At 48.3% G+C, this 23,676-nt stretch overlaps 8 protein-coding genes across 8 annotated transcripts; 3 read left to right on the top strand and 5 right to left on the bottom strand.

Moving 5' to 3' along the window:
* Positions 1-1,167: 1,167 nt before the first annotated feature.
* BDV27DRAFT_121074 (Alpha/Beta hydrolase protein) lies at positions 1,168-2,319 on the bottom strand. Its single transcript, XM_032065275.1, has 4 exons — positions 1,936-2,319; positions 1,794-1,886; positions 1,392-1,743; positions 1,168-1,328 (listed from the first exon to the last, which is right to left on the bottom strand). Exons 1-3 carry the CDS (start codon positions 2,254-2,256, stop codon positions 1,423-1,425), a joined length of 735 nt encoding a protein of 244 aa, XP_031932381.1. The 5' UTR covers positions 2,257-2,319; the 3' UTR covers positions 1,168-1,328; positions 1,392-1,422.
* A 1,084-nt stretch (positions 2,320-3,403) lies between these two features.
* Positions 3,404-3,673, bottom strand: BDV27DRAFT_153179 (uncharacterized protein; the record flags this gene model as incomplete). Its single annotated transcript, XM_032071727.1, has 2 exons — positions 3,404-3,427; positions 3,476-3,673. The coding sequence occupies 2 exons, from the start codon at positions 3,671-3,673 to the stop codon at positions 3,404-3,406; spliced, it is 222 nt and encodes a 73-aa protein (XP_031932382.1).
* A 1,636-nt stretch (positions 3,674-5,309) lies between these two features.
* BDV27DRAFT_165833 (uncharacterized protein) lies at positions 5,310-6,075 on the top strand (the record flags this gene model as incomplete). The annotated part of the gene is made up of 3 exons (XM_032074037.1): positions 5,310-5,397; positions 5,460-5,864; positions 5,923-6,075. Exons 1-3 carry the CDS (start codon positions 5,347-5,349, stop codon positions 6,073-6,075), a joined length of 609 nt encoding a protein of 202 aa, XP_031932383.1. The 5' UTR covers positions 5,310-5,346.
* Positions 6,076-6,411: 336 nt separating this feature from the next.
* Positions 6,412-14,172, bottom strand: BDV27DRAFT_153181 (uncharacterized protein; the record flags this gene model as incomplete). Its single annotated transcript, XM_032071728.1, has 2 exons — positions 6,412-13,488; positions 13,534-14,172. 2 exons carry the CDS (start codon positions 14,170-14,172, stop codon positions 6,412-6,414), a joined length of 7,716 nt encoding a protein of 2,571 aa, XP_031932384.1.
* A 723-nt stretch (positions 14,173-14,895) lies between these two features.
* Positions 14,896-16,722, bottom strand: BDV27DRAFT_153182 (fungal specific transcription factor domain-containing protein; the record flags this gene model as incomplete). The annotated part of the gene is made up of 5 exons (XM_032071729.1): positions 14,896-15,060; positions 15,109-15,597; positions 15,645-16,173; positions 16,231-16,471; positions 16,524-16,722. The coding sequence occupies 5 exons, from the start codon at positions 16,720-16,722 to the stop codon at positions 14,896-14,898; spliced, it is 1,623 nt and encodes a 540-aa protein (XP_031932385.1).
* A 1,295-nt stretch (positions 16,723-18,017) lies between these two features.
* BDV27DRAFT_121087 (uncharacterized protein) lies at positions 18,018-18,400 on the bottom strand. Its single transcript, XM_032065276.1, has one exon. It carries the CDS (start codon positions 18,280-18,282, stop codon positions 18,118-18,120), a length of 165 nt encoding a protein of 54 aa, XP_031932386.1. The 5' UTR covers positions 18,283-18,400; the 3' UTR covers positions 18,018-18,117.
* A 590-nt stretch (positions 18,401-18,990) lies between these two features.
* Positions 18,991-20,693, top strand: BDV27DRAFT_165839 (uncharacterized protein). Its single transcript, XM_032074038.1, has one exon. The coding sequence runs from the start codon at positions 19,174-19,176 to the stop codon at positions 20,536-20,538; it is 1,365 nt and encodes a 454-aa protein (XP_031932387.1). The 5' UTR covers positions 18,991-19,173; the 3' UTR covers positions 20,539-20,693.
* Positions 20,694-22,203: 1,510 nt separating this feature from the next.
* BDV27DRAFT_121090 (C-terminal domain-containing protein) lies at positions 22,204-23,637 on the top strand. The gene has a single exon (XM_032065277.1). The coding sequence runs from the start codon at positions 22,273-22,275 to the stop codon at positions 23,422-23,424; it is 1,152 nt and encodes a 383-aa protein (XP_031932388.1). The 5' UTR covers positions 22,204-22,272; the 3' UTR covers positions 23,425-23,637.
* Positions 23,638-23,676: the final 39 nt, after the last annotated feature.

Below are 23,676 nucleotides of genomic sequence, written 5' to 3' on the forward strand. Positions count from 1 at the left end.
GGAAATGTGAAATGATGGGACGGGCTACAGGCACATATACCTGGCGGCTAGCAGTTTTAGGCTTGGCGGCTGCTGTTGGCATTATGACATGGTCTCTGTGGCTAGGTGTTAATTCTGATAAGGACAACATATATCAGTGGCGGTTCCGAACACCCACCGCCTTCCGCCGGTGGGTGTTCGGCAGCCTAAAGGAATTTTCAGCGTAAAGAAAGAAAATGAAGCAATTTATATTATTACTACTAAATGTCTGTAGAATTAATAAAATAAAGCTAATCACACGATTCCTTTATCAATCCTGTATCTGAAGCTGTGGTTTCATTTTCTATATAAGGTAGTGGCGGGAGATGGCTGTATACTTTGAAATATACCTTATCCATAGAGTTGCACGCGGGTCGGGTTTTTGATAGGTCTCCCCGCACCCGACCCAAAACCCGCTAGGTTTAGGTGTCAAGGAAATATCTACTATTCAGGGTGGAAGACCTGTCAACTAGGTAAGGGTACGTAGGCTGAAAGCTAAGCAGTAGATATCAGGCAGACAGAAGACTGATTCTTGCCTTCCTCTTTCATTCACACTAGGCTAACTTTATATCCAGAAGAAGCCCCTTATTCTCCCAACAGGATAAGACTGACAAGGAGCTTACTATACGCTATTGAAAAGACGACGGATATGTGATCCGTCGTCGCCGTTCGGCCTCCGAGCTGTATATGCACAACGGGCAGGGTATACGATACAGTCATCATGCAGAGTCATCATCGGATCTGTGACAAATTCTATATATATAGAATTGATATTAAAAATATATATATATATATTCTAGATCTATATAAAAATCTAGAAAAAATCTAGAAAATCGATATTATAATGCCAAGAAAAACCCGCTCGGGTTCCCGGCACCCGGAGCGGGTTGGGGCCCTAGAACCCGTAACCCGGAGCGGGTTCAGCCTTCTATCCCCGCCCCCGACCCAGAGCCGGGTTGGGGCGGGTTCGGGTCGGGTCCAGCGGGGAACCCGTGCCACTCTACTACTGACTTATTATTCTTTAGTACAAAGCTGTAATCTCAGCCTTGTATGGCTCAAGATCAATGGCTGGACAAGGCATAGTTATGTACAGTGGTAATCTATAAGAATTAAAGATAGTAAATAGGCAATTCTATAAACTAATACAGGAAGCGGTTGAGAAAGCGGTAAATGGACTTAGTGAGGGAAACTGTTATTGTGGAGTGGCCGCTATGATCCTCCGTAATTAAGAGCACAGCTGTGTAGACATACGGGCCATTTGATTTAGATGCCAAAGCCCTCCATAACAGATTGAAACTCTAGAGCTCCAGCTATATTGACATCAGTAATGTCCGTTCCGCAGCGAAACCATCTCTGAAACCCAGTATACCTACCACATGTTGACCTGGGACCAAGAGCGTCATGTCACCACTGTTGCATTGTTGTATTGACTCTCGAAAGCACGAAACGTGTCGCATCGTCTTTGTATCTCGCAACGTATCTTCTATGAACCCCAAACCAAAATCCCGGGGCGCAATATATGTCGCCGTCATCACAATACGAACGCCGAATGGAGTCATATCCGGTGCAGACCGTGTTGTTTATACGGAGAAATTTCTGGCCCTGCATATTAGTCGTAGTTTTAGCTCGGAGAGGATAATCGAACCCCAGTGTCCTTGCTTGTCCCGAGGTCATACGGAAGACCTGGCACAAATGTAGGATCCCCCATTGAAACCGCAGCAACAACTGTAGACTGGTAAGTAGCTAGCCAGGGTGTCAGAGCTACTCTGACCTACTCCTCTCACCAGGTAACCGTTAATCGGAGGGATAGCTGGAAAGCCTCTCTCGACAATGGAGCCACAAAGAATATCACCGATAATATGGGCGCCCTATCTCCTATTAACGGGTAAAGCGGAATAGGCCAAACGAGCAACGCACCTGGGAGTATCCTAGAAGCACAATCTTCGAATCTGGACAACGTGACGTATAAGTATTAATCGCAGCGAGCATAGCCTTGTCGCCAGTGAACACCGAAGAGCGATATCGCCAGATATCGCCATATGCCGGATACTGGAGAGTTTCGGAGTCAGAACTTGGGAGTTGTTGCTTGATATGGTCGGCCAGCTCTTTCATGCGACCTTCCCCTGGCCAGGAGGTACTCTGTCGGGCAACGATCATGTGGACGTTGACGCATGGAGAGTGCTGGTTGGCAAAGGCAAGAAAAAGAAAACTGAATATCAGAAGGAGAACTGGAGTCATTTTACTCGGGTACTTGATTGGTGTGATAAAGTGAAAAGGCGATGTGATGTGAATATGTCGAGTTTGTTCTGAGCAATTAGTAGGAGTGGAACCAGGAGCATTCACACCTTTTTGCAATATGTGTAGTAGTATATACCTCAGGCCATACATTACTTTTTTGGGTCAAGCCCAGTTCCAGCAACGACTGGCAGTACCCTAGTCCATGTATAGATATATTTCTTCACTTTTGTATTTATTCTACTTTTCCTGTTTATCTACTCACTATCACTAAAATACAACAAAGCTAACAGAAGATATTTGGGACTAGATTGTGTAGCAGAAAAGTAGTAGGACTTAGGATTTCATCGAGAAGTATTAAAAAATTGCAATCAACAGGCGTTGCCATTCAGAAGGCAAGGCGGACCTTTTGTACGATAGTCTACCAGGCTATGGCTACCAACCTTTTAAAAGAATGACTATGGTTTGCTTTGGTAAATTCAAGTACATACATATGAATGTCCAGATTGGTGATCTCCTGATAGCCTTGTAATGATCGTTGTCGGGGAAGTCGTAAACGTAATGTACTATAGTAATTAGAAAAACAGGCAAAAGAAAAGCTGAAACCAAAGTGGAAAATTAATGAAACAAAGAAGAACATAAAACTAGTTGTGACTGTTAATCATCTTCGCAATAGCCACATTCAACTTCAAGGTGTCTTCTATGCCATGCGTGGGCTTCAAAGCCAACCCGATTTCTCACTACCATGTGGCAGTAACCACACACGTACCAGATTGGGAAAAGGTGGTATTTTCTGACATGCTCCGTTAACCCATTGTAGTCAAAGTGAACAGAGTTCGGCCCCTCACAAGGGTGCCAGGGGCACTTGAATGCCCTGGGACAATGAACATTGTAGATATGGTCAATCAGATCCTTTGGTTTTTGAAAGGTGCCACATGGACTGCCATCTTGATACGTGCAACAATATGGTGGAGGATGCTCCACACACATCATGATATGGGCTACCATTTTGGTAAGAGTGATACTATGGTCCTTCCCGTCGCCGACCCAAATGGACTGGTCGACCTCTTGAAGATGGCCCACAACATGAGCATCGATCTCATCATCCCCGAACCACCGATCTGGGCACCAAGGGCAGAAGCATAACCCCTCAAAATCTGGGCTTGCCGTATGTCTAGTCATTGTTAGCAGACCAATATCTATGGCGTCAATTCATACAAACATGCCGCTGCGGAGTCGATGGCAACTCTGGTAATGGATGATGGAAGGTTGCTGCTCCGTGGTAGTTCTGGGCATCATCAGTTGACTGATAGCTTTCGTAGATTGAGCTGTCAAATGGCGTGTGCCCTCTATCGTAGCTGCTAGTATCTGGTTCAACTGAGTTCAGCACATACTCAATGTTCATGCGGTTGATAGACATGGCGTCAATGGTAAGTAACAGAAGCATGCGTTAAAAAAGGAATGGGAAGGCCCTGAGTGGCCTTGCAGACGATTGTTATGATATAATCTCACGTCGAAGGTGAATCCAAAGGAGCCAAGAAGGCCAACCCAACCAGTTTATATAGTATATCTTAGACCTTCCGCTACTTATCTCAAGTTTTGTTCATAATTTCAAATATCCATTGTCACCGCGTGGACTGGTAAGCTCCACGGAAGATTCAGCAATGTGTAGTTCAGGCATTCCTTTTTCAGTGATAGACTAGATTCAACAAACTGAAAGAAACCTATTCTTCCTACATACTAGATATTACAACTAAGACCACAACTAACATATAGGATCATTCCCTAGAAAGTCCAACTATTGCATGTGTTATTTATGGTATATCATCTTCATGCTTAAGTGTTTTTCTCTGAAGTCAGCCTGTACCTATCTCGATCAGGGCAAACTCCCGCAGTTCCGGATGACCATCTACTCAAAGGTTTACTCCTCGTCGTTCTGTGATAAATTGGGGTTCTGGATAGTCCGGTTATATTGATACCTACATAACTATCAATGTATTCAGGCAGGCAATGTTGGTGGTTTTGACAGTAATTAGGGTTCCTACACTCACCAAGCATCCAACGGAACGTAATTGCAGGAGACGGTCTGACCGCAGTGACGTATCCCTCGCATTACCTGGAAATGCGCTTTGACGTTCGTGATTTCCCAAGTCTTGCCAAAAACAGTGATCTCCAAACATGGCCATTGAGCCAAAATTGGAGAGAAAACATGACATGGTGTGATTGATGACCCATTTGAAGTGAGAGAGCAACATTCCTTTCTGCTCATCTCTCAGGCCTCGGACTTAGATTCCGCCCCCAACATAGTAAGACAATATGTGGACAGTGGGGACGAGATAGTGGGTCTACGATACCCAGTTAGTCTCGCTTATGGTCGACTGAAGCATTTTCTCACGCGATATCTGAATATCGGTTGGTGGTTCGTTGGTTCTCAATGGACGTACAATCGAAAAAGCAGATATAGATGCCCCGTTAATGTCTGAAAAAGGAAATATGCACGGAGGATCCGTAACCCTACTTCGATCTATTGGCACCATGCCTAATGATTCCATTATGACGAAGTGAGGAAGCAAGTTCACATTGGGAACTTGACCCACTGGGCCTATATAATTCCTGCTGCTTCTAGACCCTGTCGTTCGGGGGTCTCTAAGATGGCGCAGAATGACTTGAGATAAAATGCAAGACCATTGCCATGAAACGCGAGTTAGTGTGCGCTCAGTCAATATTTATCAAACCGACAGAAAATCCAACTTTGATGTTGTGAGTATCGTTAGGGTTTTCTGCTGATGGCGAAATTTGTGGCTTGTCAGCCTTGTTAGATCTAGTGGCCCACTTGCCAAAGCCTGGGCCCTGAATATGTCTTAGTCCTGCATCTACTTTCTCATGTTACCCCCATCTTCATCTCTCTCAGACTTTGCTTCGAACTAACTAGTAGATTAGTGAACAATTAGTCCACTACAACAATGTAACCCTACGTTTAATTACCTGGGCATATAGCCGCAAGGACGTTATTATAAAGCCGTAAAAATATCCAGAGAACAGGGTTGCTTATGCTCAATTCTTTGATCCTACCAAGACGATAAAAACCCAATCATGAAATCCTTTAATTTCCTTTGGTTGCTGGCTGCTGGCCTCATTACTCAGGTATATTCGAGCTGTGGCTTGTTTATCCTATGCTTGCGAAATTTTGTCTAACCCTTGATCAGGTGCAAGCCGATGAGTCCCCCATTGAGGGATATAGCATTGAGGAGTTCTCATGGGAAGTCGAGACAACCCCCGGCGGGCCAACCGTCGTTCTGAACGGCACCGTCGAGAAAGTCCTATCTCAACTGCGCGAGATCAACCCTAACTACGAAGCCGAGTTCGCCACTGTTGTCCCTGAGATTGACCAGCCTGCCGAACACGCTGCTGAGGAAGAAGACACTTCATCGCACTTGGCCAAGCGTGGAGATGTTGTCTGTGGCAAATTCCCCTCTGCTTATCAGAGCGATATCGACCAAGGCATCAAGTACTTGAGAAGTGTTCCTGGCAAGCCTCAGAGAGGACCTGGCCCTGGCAGCTGTGGTCAGGTCAGCTGTTCCTGGTCATCGGCTATTTGGTGGTGCAATGATGTAAGTACTTCCACGCTCTGTGCTTGTTTGCAGTAGCATATATTGACATGGATTATAGAATACCTTTACCAAAGTCCTACCCAGCTTTAACAACATTGCCGACGGCGCGCAACTGATTAAAAACACTTGTCTTCATGGAGGTCAGACCTTCTCTGGTCAGGATTTCCATAACGATAAGTGGAACACCATTGTTCGTTTCCACAAGTGTTAATGACTGGTGATAATAAAAGACTTAAGGGATGGTATATTCTACGACTCAGTGTGGATTCCACGAGATGTAAAGTAAATATCGCTGGCTTTTGAAATGCTAGAAAATATTCATTTGTCACCGAGCCATTTAATTTCTTCAGAGCCGAGAAACCTTACCAAATATAGCCTAGTGCAAATGGGTTACCATGTGTAGAAGAACCACCCGAACAGTTAGTCGAATTAATGCCACAAATTCCTGTGGATTACATATATTCTCCAACTCTATCAACCTGAGGCACACAATGCGAAATATATTTTATTAGTGGGGCTAAATTAGCTTCTACTGGATATCTAACATCTAATGCAAGAATCCGCACTCCTTCCAACGATGCAAATACCGCCGAGTAATCTCCTCAGTGACCGGGCCGACCCCAGCCAGTGTCGAGGAATGTTCCCTCGCTCTTGTCGTTTCCAACAAAACCCCGCCACATGACATACGTACGAAGTTTTCTTCCAGCCAGTCGGCCATCATACCTGCTGGATTATCTTCTCTCGATCCTGAGAAGCTGCGGACTCGTTGGATCCACTCAGAGAATGGGACAATGTTACTGGTGGGAATACTAAGCTCACTGGCCAAAATGCGTATCATATCATGCCACGGTTGGCGGACGGGGTTATCCAAGTGATACACTGGATAGGGTGTATTGTCAGTCACCAGTAACTCCACTAAACTGGCGGCGATGTCATTGACAGGTGTCCACGAGAGATCTCCTTGCAGATCCGGAAGCGCCCTGAGTGTTTGTGCTGACTTGACAATGGCGGGGAAATGCTCCGCTATGTTCCAGCACCCACTACTGGAAGACCCAGCGATCTGGCCTGGGCGGACTACCATAGATTGGAAGAGATTTGGATGTCGCTGGAGAGTCTCTTCGATGATTCGCTCGCAGATAAACTTCGCCTCACTGTATCCATTGGGTAATACACACTCAATGTTTGTTAATTGTTCTGGGATATATTTCTGACTGGTGATGAAGGGGTAATGTCCGACAGTGGCAATAGAGGAAACAAACTGAAACCTAATTCCTGAGTCCGTGGGACGATGGCATGCGATGTCGCTCGCGAGGTCCACTAGATGACGCATTGCTTGGAATTGCTTCTCAAAGCTCGATAGCTCCGAACCTCCATTCATTGGCCAAGCATTATGAATAATATGGGTCACGGTGCTCTTGAGAGTGTCATATTGCTCTGAGGAAAGCCCTAGTTTGTGCTGAGAAATAGTTGCTGCCATTGCCTTTACTTTACCCATTTCATGAGCGGCTAAGGAGATCCCGCGCTTCTGTAGTGCGGTTGTCTGTCTTCGGAATGACTCCTCATTTGCTTTACTCCTGTTCAGACAGAATATCGTCTTCACAGGCCTTTGTTGAGCAAGATGTGCCACAATATGGCTACCCAGGCTACCGGTCGCCCCTGTTAATAGTACGACCTGCCCATCTGACCGAAAGCCGTTGTGCGAAGCCACAGGCGGAGTGAAACTCTCAATGCTCCGTCGTATATACTCATCAGTTACTTTCCTCCGCCAGGTGTTATCTACTCGTTGTACTGGATGCACTTTCTGTAGAGGGCTGCCGAGCGGCAAGCGTTCGCTTTGTGTCCCAGTCGCTGTGGCGAAGATGACTCTCTGTACACTGACCTCCGGTGAATGACCATCTGTCCAGTCCACATGGCCATACCCTACCGTGTGCATATCTGTCTCCCAACGGTGTTCGTTGGTAATGGCATGGTTGCGACCATCATTGAAAACCCACCACCCGCGAAAGAGGCCAAATACAATGTCAATTGCGAACGCTGGTCTCGTCATTTCCAACATTAGGACTACTCCATCTGGTCGCAGGGCCTCCCGCATGTTTCGCGTAGACTCTTGCAAACTGGATGTAGCGTGCACTGCGTTGCTGGCTATAATGATGTGCTGCGTGCCGACGAGATCATCGGGCGGGGGCTTCTCAATATCCTGAATACGATACCGCACAAATGAAAAGTCTTTGAAACGTCGTCTAGCCTGCGCGAGAAATCCTGGTGAGATGTCGGTGAAGGTGTACTCGACCGGCACCTCAAGCTTTGATAATACGGGAAGAAACCATTTTGTGCCACCGCCAGTGCCTGCTCCCATTTCCAGAATCTTGAGAGTCCCCACATCCGCTCCTACTAGTACGACTTTCTGTACCAGCCGGCTTATGAAGTCTAACATTTGCATATACCCCACAATATTGTGTGGCTCGTCGCCATACATCCATGATACCAGTTCTTGACCCTCTTTGGTACCGAAAATCAACTGAAGGCCGTCTTGTTCACCGCGCAATACAGAAGCCAGTTTGCTGCCTGTGAAATACGCTAGTTTGCTGGCCCCGGCATACTCGGGATAGCAGCACTTAATCTCCTCCAGGATTGATAGACTAGGTCTACCGGGGGCTGATATTGCTGTGCGGATGATAGTGTTGCCGTGTAGGTCAACAAGCCTTGCTTCTTCAAGTCTCTTGTAGAGGTACTCGACGAGTTCCTGATGCTGTGGGTCGAACGGTATTCGGTCGAGACGCTGGCTAGCCGACGCAGTGCGGATGTAAGAACCAAGTTGCTCAAATGCTTCTAGCGTTAATGTGACACACAGCTCAGTCTGCAGAGGGGCAAAGATTTGTATGCGACCACTGCACTTGTTGTCAGCCAGGAAACGGTCGGTGAGCACTTTGGTCTCTCCGAATGCCTCTAACACACTTTGCAATGGTAGCTCGAGATCCGGAGTATCTGACGCAACACTGGTGGCTGGTTCGGTGTTGGGAGTGTTGTAATCCCTACAAGGGCTCTTATCTTTGAGGCTTATCTGCTCTAAGCTCCAGCTGGAATTGTCCTGCTCGTCACTATCACACTGTCCCACGGCAATCTTGACGCAATTGACCATGTCTCGGAGCGTATCTGCCTCCATCAGATCTGCGGCAGACAACGTACAGTGGAAGGTCTCCTCTATCTCACGAGCGAGTTCCATCGCCATGAGAGAATCCACTCCGGTGTCTGCCATATTACCATCATCAGTGATTTCGTTGGGGTCTATGGCACAGAAGTCGGCTACAACTGCCTTAACACGGGCTGTTAGGTTAATTCTGGATTTCGGCCCACTGCTGTCGGGCTTGGTTTTAGCAGCCTGCGGGACAGAGACTGCTGCGTGCCATACTGCAGCCTCAAGCTTGTCAGCGTCAGGTGGACGTATTGCACATTGTGGTATGAATTTTCCGATAACCTTAGAAAAGGCTGCCTTTTTGACTCGAGTGTATTTCATACCCAAGAAAATCTCGACGAGCTGTCCTGTTGTCGGCTCGAACACGAAGATATCACTAGTATAGCAGTCATCACCTCGTTCATGCTTTGCTAGTACATCCCATGTGTCCGGTCGAGGGGTAGTAGGGTCAGCGTATGTTGGCGACCGTATCCATCTCTCCATGCCACTGGCTAGGTACATATCGGAGGGTGCCCGATCCGTCATGCAGTTGACCCAAAATCCGCCTACCTGGCTAAATGAGTCACATAGATATGTATCCGCCCATGTCTGACCGGTATACCGCTTTATTACTCTACCTGCTGACTCATTATCCTTTCCGACGAGCTTTTGCACCCCGCGGTAAGGCTCAGAATAGTCTACAATTTCAGCGAATATTCGGTAGACATTCCGCCCTTGAATTATGTCGCTTATATTCGGATCTTTCAAAAGCTCCACGCAACGGTGGTGACTTACCAGGCGACTGTACCTGGCGAATTCGCCACGTATCTGTGCATCGCCTGGGTCAAACATAATGAATCTAGCAGAACAGTGCAGGACTTGGGACTGTAGCCCCCTTTGTAGTTGTTCGCTCAGATACCTTAGATCCCATACATGCTTTTGGGTATCCTGCGCATGCAACTCAATCCACAGTTGTCGGGACATATCTAGACAGAGAGGGGCATCGCTTGTGACATTCAGTACCTGAGGTATTCTTCCTTTGCATTCCGGTAAGCTGCGGAGTGCTTCGACAACGTAGTCTAGCATGAAAGACGCAGGCGCAACTGGCGAAGTATGTGCAACGACATGCCCCGCGATAGATTCCCGGTACTGCCGATGAGTAGTGTCGATACTGAATCTGGCAACTAGTTGCTGGGTATCTTGGTATCCGACGAATCGTAAAGGAGACGCATTAATTGCAGGTGTGGCACTCTCTTCTTGAGAAGGACCAGGAAGCTTTTTGTTTGACAACCAGTGTCGGCTTTTCTCAAATTGATACGGTGGTAGAAATATAGGGACGTATTCTCGCGACTGTTGGGAATGGTGAGCCCAGAAGGCTACCGATACGCTTGCCTTCCAGAGGCTGACTGTTACATCGCTTAAGTTTTGCATACCACGGTCAGTTGTGATGTTCACGGCTTGAAAGTGATGTCCTGACGAAGACGTAAGAGCCCGGTTGACCATGGATGCGATCGTGGAATTGGAACCGGCCTCTAACCATACACATGGGCCATGTCTTTCTGCCAATCGTTGTACTGCGTGGTGGAAGTAGACCGGCTGGCGGAGATGGTTTGCAACCATGTTGGGCGCGACTGTAGCTGTGGACGCGTTCTTCGTTGCCCTCTCGCACAATATATTTGGCTGTTGAGGATTTATCCCAACCATAACGCCCTCCAGGGCAGGCAACAGAGGATCGACTAAGCCCGAATGGAAGGCATTCGTAACAACCAACCTTTTCGACTTCAGCTTGGCATATGAGGGGACTTTCAGAGTTTCTTGGACGGCATCAATGGCAGCCGTGGCTCCCGCTAACGTGAAACTGCTGGGGCCATTCAAGCAAGCAATCGTTGCCGGAGCGATATTGGTAGGGCCCCTGCGATAGGCATCATCTATAAGACGCATGATATCATCCCCATTCCCTTCCACTGCAATCATAGCGCCGTGGTCAGGTCCCCAACCATCACGAATGATAGCTGCACGGCGAGCGATCAGTGTGATTGTGTCGCCAAGTGATAAAACGCCAGATATACATAGTGCGGTCAATTCGCCAAAGCTATGTCCAACAACAGCTGCAACAGCTAGCCCCGAATCAATCCAGCACCGGGCACAAGAGTACTGTAAAGAAAAGAGTTGGGTGTGTAACTGCACATGGTCGGTAATGGGGTTATTCTCAAAGATGCCAGGGAAAAGGCTACTGTATCCAGAGGACTGTACCTGGGTATCACATTGATCCAAGTAATGACGAAGTAGCGAGACGGAATCATATACGGTGTGATCTAAGCCTACAAAATCAGAGACCTGGCCACCAAAGCACAATACAACGGGGAGAGGGCTCTTGGCAAGCCTGAAAATGTGCTTCGTGTCTCCATCAACAATGGAGGTTAGTTTTGATGTAAGCTCCGATTGAGAGCAGCAGCTGAAGGCTACCTGCGAGTCTAGTGTAGGATTGGACTGGCGACAGATATTAAACGATAGGTTCCCCAAGTCTGTAGCAGGTGCAGCTGATATCACCTGATTATGGAGGAACCCACGCAACTGTTTGGCGCAGTCACTGAGTCGGCCCTCGTCTGAAGCGCATATTCGGATTGGAAGAGCGAGGCTGGAAGCATGGATAGCAGAGGACATCCTTCGTTCTGACGCATACGGAGCTTCTGTGATCACCATAGATGCATTGGACCCCGATGCACCGTAGTTATTGATTAGTGCTGCACGAAAGCCTGCTCTCCATTGTTCAAGAGTGACTGGAATATGTATCTGATCATCTGGAGATGCCTCAATATGTGGATTCAGTGTGCGGAAGTTTGGCTGCGGAGGAATCATGCCCTCGTTTATCATCAACAAGATCTTCACCAGCGCAATCAGCCCGGACACACCTTCAGTATGCCCGACCAGGCCTTTGACAGATCCGAGAGCCAATTTAGCAGTGCGCTGCGGGCCCCCAAGGGCCTTTCTGATGCTGACGTATTCTGCAGGATCACCAGCTTGTGTACCAGTTCCATGAGCTTCAACGACTGATATATCCCGAGGGTGGAGGTGCGCCTGTGTAGTCACCTGCGCGAACAACCCGGCAAGAGAAGATGCATCGGGAACTACGATTGGTGTGCAGTTATGGTTCTGCTGGACGGCGGTGGATGCGATTGTTCCCAGGATAATATCGCCATCTGCCAAGGCATCCGACAGCTTCTTAATGAAGACAGCAGCAAATCCCTCCCCACGGCAATACCCATCCGCGCTTCCGTCAAATGGCTTGCAAGGTCCTGTGGGGCTCACAAATGAAGCTCCTGCAAGATTGTCATACGCCAAAGGACTCATTATAGCATTAGCACCACCGACCAGAGCGGCCGTACACTCTCCTCGTATTATTGATTGGCACGCTTGATGCAGTGCGACAGCGGACCCAGAACATGCGCTATCAACACAAAACGCGGGACCCCGCCACCCAAAGTAGTGGCTCAATTTACCAGCCATGAAGCTTCGAAGTAGCCCGGTTGCAGAATATGCGGAAGCCGGGTGACAGTTGACATTGTGTTCATAGTCCACGGTGCAGGATGCAATGTAGCACCCAATACTTTTGTCAATGTTGGCCCGATGGAAGTACCCCGACTGTTGCAAGGCCTGGTATGCGACTTGTAAAAGGAGTCTCTGTTGGGGATCTTGCGACATTACCTCCCTTGGCACTTTTTTGAAGAATTTATGATCGAATGCATCGATGTTCCGGACAAAATTTCCAAACCAAGGTCGGATGGCACTAGGTCTCCACGGTGTCTCATAGTCCTGGTATCGCTCTAGAGGCATTTCCTGATGCTGTGACTCCCCGGAACATAGTAACTTCCAAAACTCTTCCAGATCATCTGCACCCGCTACGCGACAGGCCATGCCAACTACAGCAATGTCGCTATCGTAGCTCCGTGGTGTCTGATGTAAAGGTGAAGTTCGCGAGAGTGGGTTCACATCGAGATCTGCAAAGTGCACGGTGCGTCCCTGTAGCTTGCGTATATATGTAGGCGGGATACACCGTTCTGGTCCAAATTCAATGATGAGTGATGGAGTATCTTCCAGGTGAGCGTGGTACACACTGGAGAATGTATCAAGCCATTGGCACTGCTGTGCTAGGACTGACCGTAATACTAACTCATGAAGAGGGCCTTCAGGAGGAGTCTCAATCGACTTATTAGGTCGCGTGGGAACCATTGATTGTGTGGCATCGGGTAGTTGCAAGGCTGGATCGCTATCGCACATTCGGCTCAGTGCATGCAATGTATCCTCATGTCCAGCCCAGTGATATCTGCCATTGAATTCAACTTGCGTCGTACTGAATCCAGCAGACTGCAACTCTTGTTCTAGCTGCTTAATAGTCCGACGTGGGGTCATGATAGTAACCCGGTTGGTGTCGAATCGTACCGTGATGTATGACTACTTTGTCAACTCCTGTGGTCCCATATCGGTCAATGGACGTACCTCCGGAAATGTCTCCAAAACCGATGGCAACCTTTCCCCTATGTCGACGCCTTTCCAGACCGTTGCAAGAGATGTATACTCCTCTTCTCTCTCCTGCGCATCGCCAAGGGCGCCCATCAGTGTCGCTAGCCTTAGAGCGACAGCGGCATATTTCGATAACTCCTCCTGGTTACTGGCGGCTGAAACAACAGCAGCACTTAAGAACCCAATACAAAACCCTACAATCTCCACGACCTGACTTTTTGCCGATGGCTCATTGGCACAAGTTGGGCCTTTAGGGTGCCTAAGGCGAAGATAATTCCAGTATTCCGTAAAATGGGTTATCATTAATAGTGGGGCAAGTTGGATATACGGCAATGGAAAGCTGTCAGTCGGCACTTGTCCCGTGCGGAACCATTCAGCTAAGTTGCGGAGCTGCTCTGTCCCGGGGATCGTCTTCAGTTTCTGAACATATGTCGTCGCTGCTGTGTGATAGTATACTGGCAGCTCCGACAGAACATCTTGGATCCATCGATGCTCTGGCATATCCAGGACAGTAGCCCGGAGACGGAGGAAGTCTTCAACATTGAACGAGACACATTGGCAGCCGAATATGAGGACAGTGTTACCACCACCCTGAGGCTCCAGCTGGCTTGCCATATTAGTTAAATTTCCGATAAGGGCGGCTCATTAAAATGGAAAAGTTAAAGGAGGGCCGGGGTGGGAGGCTATAGCACTGTCCAAATGAGACCCTTTTTGCTTCCTGCCATGAGTCAAGCCACCATCTGACCGAAGCTCCAGACAAATACACTGGCTGATTATTACCCTGGATAAGGCCTGGTCTATCCCAAGTGTATTAATATCGCTTTAGCGAAAGCCATTGCCGGACGGAGTTTATCGTCGGGTCATCTCCTCGGGGTGGCTGACTGATCCATTCGTACTCTCAGACAACGAACATACACAAACAATCTATGGGCCAGTGATAGTTGTCCCAATGTCGCACGGTAGCTGCTCTCCGCTCTTTTGTTACAGCTGATTTCTTGCCAGATGCGTATCTCTTCTGGGTATTTGGAATACTGATATTGGTGTCATCGGAGCAATCCCAGCAAGGCATATGCCCAACGTGCGGGGCACAGGCCGTTCCCACATAGAGCCATCATACAATATGGCTTTGATCAAGGAAGGTAAAGCCTATTTAGCATGAAAGGGCCGTTTCTACCAACTAGAGCTGATTACTTATGATCCACCCAAATCCTGTCCTAGATGATCACTATTAACATATAATCAAATGCTTTGTTCCGCACCAAATGGACAGAACTAGTAGGACACGTCGATATGCTCTAGGTATGTTCATGACCCCATTAGAAGACACCAATCTAAATCTTAAGTAGATATCCCGGGACTCTGGCTCAGATTCTTCACACGATCCAAATCCTGCAGGCACTCAAGCAGTTCCTGCAGCATGATATCAAAGGAGTCATCAAGATGCGCATGTGCCGTGAAGAACTCGGTACACATCATGATCGGGATCGGGGTCAATGGATGCACCTATAACTGTGAATAAACTTTCTCTGGCTAGTCATATAGGCAGAGTACCTTGAAATATCCTAATTGGCCCTGTAGCTTTACCAAGCTAACAACTTCTTGCGCCGCCATCACGCAAAGACGCTCGTACTCGAAGATACCTAGCAAATGCTCGCCTGTCTTCCATGTTATCCCCTCTAGTACGCTATGTAGAAACAAAACCAAAGTTTGCGCTACAATCCTCGCGAAAATGAGCATTGGGTCGACATGTGTTGACACGGAGAGCAGCTGGATCCGATAGGTGAGCATTTCGTGCAACCATTGATGCCGAGTCCACAGTCCATCAGCCAAATCTCCATTGATCTGCTCCACAGCCGACTGCTGTCTGTGCGAGAGTGCCCGGCCACATATTGTGGCTAGAATGACGCATTCGCTAAAGGATGATTGGCCGCTAGAGCTATGGCTGCTTGAGTAGCCCGTCATCACTTCCGGCAGAAACTGAGTTGCTGCAGGATGACCAGCTTGAAAGTCTTCCTCCGATGTTGGCAGCCGAGTCGCAATCTGCTCTAATTAGATGCGTAATATCCCCCCTTGATAATATGACATACCAGCTGTTCATTTAATGTATATGGCAGCGCGTTGTGGAAACTGATAAACCGATCCAGGGAATAGGCCATCCAAAAGGTTCGCCGCTGCTCCTCCAGCCCAGTCCAATCCACTAAGTTCGGTTCATGCTCCCGAGCTATTGTTACCGGGCTATTAGGATCATCTATCTCGTACAGCCGCATACCCAAGACCAGCCGACAACATCTACCAGCACTCATCCAAGCCTGCTGAGGCGACAGCTGCATGTACTCGTAAACAGAAACCAATACCCATGCCTGGGCTTGCTCCACTGCTACTATCCCGCCAATGGGACTTTGGAGGTCCATGGCATCCAACATCCGGCGCGTTTCCTGGTACAGGGTGTCTCGGAGACACTGAAAATGGGCCGATGACGAAGCGGCTACCGTCCACATGGCATACTGTAGGCACACCTGAGCTTCGCTCTTCCTGGGCTGTTTCGCCCATACGTGATAGCGCCAGCGCTGTAAAATGGGAGCAAAGGGATGCACACGATCAAAGTACAATTGGTCTCTGTAAGGGTTAGTTTGCGCCTTGGGAATGTGTCGAGCTTTTGGTATGGCGCCTTACAGATCTGCGCGCATCAGATCGGACACTAGTCCGCATGGTCGGGACTGAGGATTGGGGGACCGTGGCGACCCACCTCCTTGCTGATCGTCGGAACATATTTCGGGAATTTGTTCAGGCAGTGTGGCTCTATCACGGATAGGATCTTCTTCAGAGTCACATTCAACTCCAGAACCATCAAACAGCCCTGCCATTTGCTGATTGATTCCCGGATGCTGATCGGCCAGACAACGTTCAAGGGCAGCTGGCCAATATGAGCACCAATCTTTTCTTTGCCGACACCGAACAAGACTTACCGATTCGTGTTCTCAATGTACGTAGCTGACCCTTTCGCGGTCCCCTTGGAAGTCTCGTGGTGCTTATCTTACAATCGATCCCAGTCTCGAAGCACACTTGGCATTGTGGGCGTCGACGGTCACAGCGGACCTTGCGTCGACGACATTCCTCGCAGGCGGAACCAGGTCGTTGTCGGGAAATACTCTGCGTGGTCACCATTTTATGCTCTGCAGAGACCAAGAATTATATGCTCTTAATGTTCTGTGGCTGTTGCGATGGAGGAATGCTTTGCTGAAGAACAGGCAAGTCCTCCCCGCTGCGATTCGGCTTGCCGACGGGGGGCATTTACATATGGAGATAAAGTGTAAGTTGTCTGATGCACGGCATTCCTGTGCGTGCAATTGTCTGGGATAGGTGCACGGCTCAGCCTGTTGTGAGGGAATACATGAACTTATTCCGTCCATTACCAAATCCAAGAGGCGGGCTACATCGTCCGTCTGGCCTGACATATAATGAAACCATCTGCAATACACCTGTATGTTTCCATCTCACTTTGTTTCGCACATGGATCTTCATTCCACCCAACATACACTTGGGTTGCAATTTTCAACACTGTCCAGTCTCATCCTAGCCGACATCGCAAAGCAACACCGCAGCTATGTTGCCCAACCATATATTAATTGGTGCGCGACGGTGATACCAAACGCCTAGTGGGTTGGAAGATAGACTAATCAAACGCCCCCAACAGAATTACGTTGAATGGCTCACACTGTTTCGGGACGGGCCCCTGCTGGCTGAACATATTTGCGTCTTGGCCTTAACAGGGGATGTCGTCCTCTAAGCCACTATGGGATCCCAAGTGCTTATCTTCAGGCAGAAAACGCGGTTCAAGTGAGCATGTACCCCCTGTAGATCAACGCCCACGCTTCAAATGCCCTATATATGATTCGCACAGACCTTTCATGCGTGTCATACGACCTGTCTACTAAAATTGAAAGCTAACCCAAAGGCTAGACATTGAACTAATTTAGTTCATCGGCATTCTACACCTTCCACTCGCCCATACTAGACGCTTTGCGATTACAATTCCAGCCATTCTGGGATTGAATATCTAATTCATGGCTCGACATAACGACATGAAGCCACGGCATATCTCAGCAGGCGACCGCCATTCTGTGTTCTGCGTTATCAAGTGCTCCGACCGAACAGTATCATGTAATGCAGCTGCAACGTTTGTCTGAAGGACAGTGTATTGGTTTGGTCAGGACCGGTAGTACGAGTTCGTGTCTTACCAACTAAAGCTCGGGCACAGGCACGGGAAGAAGTTAGACGTCTTCGCCACCATTCAAGTTGTTCGCAGAAAAGCAGCTGTTGTGCATTTTCCAAAGCCACAAGCCTAGTACTGATGGTTTGGACGTTGAGGAACATTCTAGATCGCACTGTTCCACACCATGCTGGCCGAATTTCTTAGAAGAGTCTGGTGATACCTACTTCACATATTGAAGTTAACATATTCTCTAGGTGGGACAGGCTTAGGTCGCCGCCATATGGGTGACCCTTTGTTCCTCCCTTGGAGCCAGGTGCCTGCAATTGAACAGTAAGCTCTGAAAACCACTATGCTGCTAGTGTCAGCTTTTCTTTCCAGGCCAATTGGTGATCGGTCGTGCTTGGCAGGTCAACAAGGTCAACAAACATGTACTTCCAGTAACAGTACATGAATGTCCCAGTAATTATTGAGTGTCTTTGTGTCATTCTACTTGATACGGCGTGGGAGGACATTGAATAAACGCGTGTCGTTCGTTAATATCGACCGGGTAAAATGACACGAAGGGGGAAAGACATTCTAGGTTAGGACATGATATACGTACGACTTGGCAATAAATCTCTTTAGGATCTAGACTCCACAGGCCTCTTCCGCAAGCACGTCCCTTGTGGTCAAAGAGAACAAATATCTGTCCATTCGTTCATGCAGAAGACAAGGATATCTCACTTCGGGGGCCCCTGGGGCAGTGAGCCATTGCATGCTGGCTTGATTGGGCAAGCGAATGCCAAATTTGATGTGTGGCCGGCGATCAAACAAGCCACGAGCGACTATCAATGCATGGCATGGCGCCAGTGCGCCAGTACGCATTAGAGAGGACGCTCTATTCCTTGTACTGTATCTGCCAATCGAATGCTAAATTCGAATTTCTTGAGCACGAGTAAAGGGCGGGAAATGGCGCTCATTTCGCCCTAGGGGTTGCAAATTGCCACGAACTTGTGCTGTGGACTAGACCGTATAGTCAACACGTATAAGAATTCGCATATATGGAGATACCCTGCATGCAACCTTTGTCATGGCAATGAAGTCATATCCACGTCTTAATCTTGACTTAAGCCGCAGTGTTTACTCGCCACTGGACTCGGAGTTTCCGGCGGCTCGGGCTTTCTCAATATTAATATTAGTGTTTGTCGAACAGATGACGGTCGCTCCAATCCATTTCTACGGCCATGTCTTATCTTAGAAAACAAACAATGTTCCAGTTATGTTGGAGCTGGATTCTTCCAGACATTGTAGCCGTTATCTTTTAGCCTACTGGTCTTCTCTTGAGTTCACAGTCTACCAGCTTCAAATAACCAGACCGATCTCCGGGTCTGCTGTCCGTCACAGTGAGGGCTGAAATCATCAGAATGTCTATCTTCGAACGTGTGCAGGATGTCATTGGTCAGCTTCCGGTTCTCAAAAGTTACAGCCATATGTCGATATGTTTCCCTGTTCAGGGTGATAAGCGCGAAGCCGCCATTCAGGATATCGAGCGCGCTGTTCGCCTCGTGATGAAGTCATTTCCGTATCTGTCTGGGAAAGTCACCAATGAGGGAAGTGGCGCTGGAAGTTCCGGGGCGTTCAAGGTCACAAGCTGCGAAAAATGGGAATCTGAAGACCACGTCTTCGTACGCGTCCAAGATCGCACCACCGAATGTCCTTCGTATGACGAGCTATGCGCCGCCCGGGGGCCGTCATCCATGTTGCCGGGGCACCTGTTGAGCTCACGAGTGGCGTTTCCGGAAGCCTACCAGGACACAGAGGAGGACCCGGCTCCTGTTCTAGACTTCCAGGCAAACATTGTTCGCGGCGGATTGTTACTGGATGTGGCCGCGCAGCACAATATCATTGACGGGACAGGGATTTTCCAAATCATCAACTTGTTGGCCACCGCTTTGCGTGGGGATCAATTCCCTCTTTTTCAACTCCACGAAGGGAACCGCGATCGTCGTTCTTTGATTCGATTGCTCGGCGCAGATGAGCCCCTGCTCGATCATAGCGAGCTTAAACCACCTGTCATTATGAAGGCGCCTCCACCATCGGATGTACTGGCCCCTTATAAATGGCGGTACTATTCCTTCCCGGTGGACTCGGTGAACAAGATCAAAGATCTGGCAAACAGTAAACCAGAAGATTTCGATCCCTCTACGGAGTCCGTCTCTTTGAATGATGCCATCACTGCGTTCTGCTGGCAACGGATCACGACCATCCGTCTAAAGAAACTTCAAACCCCCACCGCAATCTCGAAGCTTAGCCGAGCCGTCGACTTCCGTCGTATTATGAGACTCACCCCTGCCTACTTAGGCCATATGGTCCGCGTCTGCAATACGCGCCTCACTTTCGAAGACATCGCCGAAAGCTCCCTCTCCCGGCTTGCTTCGCTCCTCCGCAAAGACGTACAGGAAATCAGCAATGAATATGCCCTCCGTAGCTATGTCACTTTCATCGCTAATGAGCCGGATAAATCGGATATCGCCTATGGCGGGTCATTCAACCTGCAGACGGACTTTTCTTGCTCGTCTATTGCACATGTTAAGGCTCCAGATTTCGGGCCGCTAGGACAACCTGGACTGATGAGGAGACCGACATTCCAGCCTTTGCCTTGTTCATCGTATATTGCTCCGATGTTGCATGGAGAGGGTATGGAGGGCCTGTTTTGTCTGCATGAGAGTGAAATTGAGGCTTTGGCAGAGGATGAGATGTGGAAGGAATTGGTTGAGTATATTGGATAGGACTCAACAACCTGTGATAATTCTTTTTTATCTTTATCCAGTTAGTTTATCGGGCGCTGCATTGCTGTGATGATTCAACTTCTTGGTTACAAGACGTCATTCCATTCTGTTTATTTGTACTCTTGGCATCTCTTACGTCAATCCATGAACCCTAATCTACGCTGTTGACATCAAGATCCTCGGCTGACCCCGTGAATACATTCGCTGTATGAACGATCAATTTATTTCCGGACCATTATTTTGTAAAAAGACTTATCACTATCGAAGCTACAACGGTGGAGCGCCCTGGACGCTCACCACTCCCAGGACCAAACCTTCAGCCACCGCAAGAACCACAACTTTGCGACATTCTGTCTCCGTGTCATGCAAGTACACCATCGTCAAACGTGAAATTCGGTAACACGACAAAAGGCCATAAACAGGCTAAAGTGAAATGTTGCATCCAACACTATTGTTGATCGTACTGACCAGGTTTCTCCTTCTAACCACTGCCGCCGTCAGTAGACAGCATCCGACGCAGGGGATCATCGATCTGGTCCGAAGGAGACTACCAGATCAGGTTGACAACTTCGTGTTCTCTTTGAACAGTTCAGCACCTAAATCCAGCACTGGAAACCGCGATCGTGATGTGTACACTGTGTCAACACAGACTAATGGCTCAATCCTTGTGGAAGGAAATTCTCGAAGCGCGCTTGCCGCAGGGTATTTAATCTCCAACCGCAACCTGCGATTCTACCATAACCCGCTCCGCTAACAAACCACGCAGTCTGCATCGATACCTGAGTAACATCGCCCGTGTGGATATCTACTGGTTTGTCGGTAGTCGTCTACATACTGTACCGGCATCTCTTCCCAAACTCGATGTGCCGCTTAAGGGTGAAAGTATTGTCACATGGCGGTACCATCTCAATCCAGGTAAAGAGCTCGTTGATCATGGCCCTTTCAGATTCATTTTTGAGTAATAAAACGCCTTCGTACTGATACGTACATTGTTCAGTAACATTCTCGTACACAACTGTCTTCTGGACATGGGAAGACTGGGAGCTAGAACTCGACTGGGCCGCCCTTCGAGGCGTAAATCTAATCCTCGCATGGGTCGGCTACGAGAAGGTCCTCCTCGACTCACTTCGAGAGATCGGAATGACTGACGAGGAGATACTGCCATTTTTCAGCGGCCCAGCTTTCCAAGCATGGAACCGACTCGGGAACATCCAAGGTTCCTGGGGTGGCCACGGAGTCAACATCTCATGGCTCAACGCACAGTTCGAGCTACAGAAGAAAGTTGTCCACCGAATTGTTGAACTAGGCATGACTCCTGTACTTCCCGCTTTTCCAGGGTTTGTACCGCCTGGTATAAAACGTGTTCGACCTCATGCGACCGTGGTGAATGGATCGCAATGGTCGGGTTTTCCAAAAAGGTTTACGGAAGTGTCGTTCTTGAGTCCGCTTGATGAGACCTTTGCCGAGTTACAGACGAGTGTGATCTCAAGGCAAATGCGTGCCTTTGGAAATATCACGCATGTCTATGCGCTCGATCAGTTTAATGAGATTAATCCTGCCTCTGGGGAGCTGGGGTATCTTCGGAACTTGTCACGCCACACCTGGCGGACTTTAAAAACTGTCAATCCCGCTGCGGTATGGATGATGCAGGGGTGGTTGTTTTATGATAAGAAGGACTTTTGGAATTCCAGTCGAATCTCAGCCTACTTGAGTGGAGTGGAGAGGAATGATGATATGCTCATTCTAGACCTTTACTCGGAGTCGAAGCCGCAGTGGCAACGAACCAAGTCGTATTTCGGAAAGCCCTGGATCTGGTGCCAGTTACACGACTTCGGTGGGAATATGGGCATGTACGGGCAAATAATAAACATCACATCGAATCCTATCGAAGCTTTGCATCAATCTAATTCGCTTGTAGGGCTCGGGCTCACCATGGAAGGCCAGGAAGGCAATGAGGTCGTATATGATTTACTGTTAGACCAGGCTTGGTCGGCGAAACCGATTGATACGCGGACATACTTTCGAGATTGGGTCAGAAGCCGATATTCCGGAAACATTTCAGTACCGAATGAACTGTATACGGCGTGGGACCTGATGCGCAAGACGGTCTATAATAACACTAATCTCACGACATATTCAGTTACAAAGTCGATCTTTGCGATTTCGCCGGCTATCAATGGCTTGGCTGGTCGTGTTGGTCATTTTCCTACTCCTACATCTATTAATTATGATCCAAGTGTTTTGAATGAAGTATGGGCTTTGTTTATGAATGCGACGAGGAAAGAACCGTCACTCTGGCATAACCCCGCATATGAATATGATATGGTTGATATCACCCGTCAGCTAATGGGAAACGCTTTTGTCAAGGTCTATTCCGACCTTATAAGTTCATGGAAGTCGTCAAGAGAGAGCAGAACCGCGGAACTCACCTCGCGGAGCCAAAGGCTTCTTGATCTGCTAGCGGCAATTGACAAAGTCTTGTCATGCAATGATAACTTCTCCCTGTCAACTTGGATCTCGAGCGCCAGAGACTGGGGAGACACCATGGAATCAAAGGACTTCTTTGAGTATAATGCCCGAAATCAAATTACTCTGTGGGGTCCTACCGGGGAGATCAGCGATTATGCGTCTAAGGCCTGGGCGGGTCTTATCTCTTCTTACTACAAGCCTCGATGGTCTATTTTCGTGGAGTATCTTGGTGAGAAGAATCAGACGGGCTACAATGAGACGGAACTCGAAGGCAAGCTAAGAGAATTTGAGTTATCATGGCAAGAGCAGAGTAGGGAGCCAGGTATATCTTGGGCAAATTCCTCCTGCAGAGGACTTGAAGTACTCCTCGGGAATGTGTCGCAAAGTTGGCCATCGATCTTTGGAGATCATGTTTGAGATGGAGGCCACCTACTCAGCAATTAGACTTTATCATCGGAAGATACTGTCTTCCGCGTCGTCTACCAAATGTCCGCTCATGCGCTTCCGCAGTAACGAGTACCTCGAGTGCCTCCGGCATACATTTTGATATATAAAGATCGGTATACAAAGAGATACAAAGAGCTATAACGGGGGCCACTAGAATATAATGAAATATGGAAGACCTCAAGCCGCAAGCCTGTGTCGCATTGCAAGAGTTCTTTGTTACAA

This window comes from Aspergillus caelatus (genome assembly GCF_009193585.1).
Source record: "Aspergillus caelatus strain CBS 763.97 unplaced genomic scaffold BDV27scaffold_13, whole genome shotgun sequence".
NCBI lineage: Eukaryota > Fungi > Ascomycota > Eurotiomycetes > Eurotiales > Aspergillaceae > Aspergillus > Aspergillus caelatus.